At 44.4% G+C, this 2,611-nt stretch overlaps 1 protein-coding gene across 6 annotated transcripts in view; it reads right to left on the reverse strand.

Annotated features, from left to right (window-relative positions):
* Fxr1 (FMR1 autosomal homolog 1) overlaps nucleotides 1-2,609 on the reverse strand; it is a 68,223-nt gene extending 65,614 nt beyond the window's left edge. For all 6 annotated transcript variants that reach the window (XM_015494232.2, XM_015494230.2, XM_015494229.2 and 3 more), the window contains exon 1: nucleotides 2,503-2,609. In XM_015494232.2, the coding sequence (XP_015349718.1) occupies nucleotides 2,503-2,553 (51 nt within the window). In that variant the 5' untranslated portion in view covers nucleotides 2,554-2,609. The remainder of the gene's footprint in view (nucleotides 1-2,502) is intronic.
* Nucleotides 2,610-2,611: the final 2 nt, after the last annotated feature.

The following is a 2,611-nucleotide window of genomic DNA, read 5'->3' on the forward strand; positions in this document are numbered from 1 at the left end:
GGGGGGGGGGGTTGGAGATGGAGCTCAATGTAGAGTGCCTGTCTAACTTTGTGAGGCCTTGGGATACTTCCCCAGCACCACAAAAAAATGTAGTTAAAAAAATATAACTTCAAGTGGCTAAAATTAATAAAATGCTGTGTATTAAGGCAATTTTTTCCAAGTGAGCAGTTCACTGCCATTGAAAATATTGGGGGCCAGTGAACTACTTCATATCCCTGTTCTACACAAAGAGAGACTAGGAGATTTGCTCAGGGTACAGAGCTAGTTAACAGTAAGCTGAAGGGCAGATGCAGAATTCTCATCTGTTTACTTCAAATCCAGGGTTCTCTCCACTCCATCATTCTCATTCTTTCAGATTTCTTTTTTTTTATTTTAATTCTTTCTTTAAATTTTTTTTTAGTTGTAGATGGACACAGTACCGTTATTTATTTTTATGTGGTGCAGAGGATCAAACCCAGTGCCTCAGACATGCTAGGCAAGCACTCTACCACTGAACCACAACCCTGTCCCTCTTTTTGAATTTCTTAAAGACTCCAGTTTCCATACAAGAGGATTATGACAGAATAAAACTCCACAGGTCTTAGTGAAAACTTACAGTACACACATGTGGCTAAATGTGTCCTTCCCAAGCTTGCCAAACCATTACCTCCTCAGTTGGTGAGATAAAATGGGTAAGGAATTAAATCTGAATAGATCTAAGCTGTAGATTTTTAGAGTTTGAGGGAGGTCAATAACAAATCCTTCCAAATTCCAATATGGAATTTGATTGTGACTTGAAGAAAAAAAAAACATAAATATGACTATAAACAATATACTTATCACTCATAGAAGAGGGGGGAAAAATAAATTGTACGGATTATCCACTGCTGCTAAAAAGTGTTCTCCTACATGATGCAAAATAATCTGCTAATCACTTTGCTTTTCAATATGCAAAGAAAAATGCATACCTGTTACACAAAAACAGTATAAATAGAACTGCAACTTTACAAGGGGTGGGGGATGATGATGCACAATAATAATGCACCTTAACTAGAACAGTATGCTAGAACAGTATGGTTAAGTCCATTCCTTGAGCCCCAGCTGTCTTTCAGAGAAGGAAATGCTAATGTAACTAGTTACACATCAATAGGTCATAATAAAGACACCTTTTCAACAGGCAGTTTTTACTTTATGTTGACCATCGAAGGACATTTAAAACTAGAAAGTTTTGAAGAGTCCTTAAGATGCAAACTGAGATTCCCCACTTCGTGACAGTTAAGTCAAGTCCACAGAGCTAATCAGCAAAGAAAGATTAAGAAGAAACGCTGAAAATAATAAATCACCGCCACCATATAAAATCTCGTGGGATAAAAGATACACTGAAATGAAAATCTGTAGAGAAATTATTCTGCATACGTATAATACTCGTGCGTTAGAAGAAGGCCCTTCATAAAAATAGCCAAGACTCTCAAACATTTGAGATGCTGGCTTAGTGAGATTGACTGACAGACAACAGCTGGGCAGATTTTGTATTGATCTTGTAACATTCTGGCATGCTTTGGAAGAAAGGGAGAATCGAAGGAAGGAACCGTTATCAAGGCAAAAATAAACTGGATTTCATTTTCAGCTGCGTGACCCCTCTTCACACTGGAAGCCCCCTAACAAATTACTCCAGATTCCCTCTTCCGTATCCCAGCCTGGATTCTAGGGTTATACACCTCCTTTCTCTCAAAGGAAACAAAAAGAACCTCGTGAAAACAAAACAAAACAAATAACCACCTTAGAGAAACTGGTATAAAAAAAACTAGTCGCCTCTCCACTTGTCTCCCTAATTCATTTCACGTTTTAAATCTTCACAACTCTCCTCTTTTCTTCCGTAATAGAAGGGGCCAGAGTAAGGCGCCGCCCAATTACCCAGGCCGCAAAAAATAGCTCAACCCGCCACATTCAAGGTTTTCTACTTTTCTCTCTGGGATACCAGCCCCCAAGCCCCTACCCCGCTTCCCCTTCAGACTCTTAAAGGCTCCAGAGCCCCAAACCCTAACAATACAAAGGTGAATTCCTGAGATTCCGCGAAGCACCCCCGAGGGGGTGGGCAGAGCGCTCCCGCTCCGCCGGGTCCAGTGGAGGGGGAGCGGGTGTAAGCACACAATCCCACCGCCTCCTCTCACGGCTTCCCCACCTCCAGGGGCTCGGGCCTGTTCCCAGGGAGCTCCCAGCCACCCCGCAGCCCCGGGCTTCTCCTTGCCGGCCCGCCAAGGGCCTCACCGGCATCCAAGAAGGAGGCTCATGAACAGAAAAAAGCAAGAGGTGTCCGACGTGTTGTTTCCAAACATAACGGAGCCTGGGCCCCCGAGACCGTTAAACCGCGGGTGGAGGGGGGAGAAGCGAGGAACCCTGCGGCCTCTGGCGTTGGCCTGGCCGCCCTTTCGACCCCAAATTTCACTCTGTGGGATCACCAATCCTCCCTCAAACTCGCTCCAGCCCCCAGAAGACCCTACAAAGCGTCAAAAGGGTCAATACCTTGTAGAAAGCCCCGTTAGAGCCGCGAACCTCCACCGTCAGCTCCGCCATGTTGGAACCGCAAAGGCCGCTGGGAAGAGATTCTAGAAACTTTCCAACCAGAGGGGAG

Source organism: Marmota marmota, unplaced genomic scaffold (assembly GCF_001458135.2).
Source record: "Marmota marmota marmota unplaced genomic scaffold, marMar, whole genome shotgun sequence".
Lineage (NCBI taxonomy): Eukaryota > Metazoa > Chordata > Mammalia > Rodentia > Sciuridae > Marmota > Marmota marmota.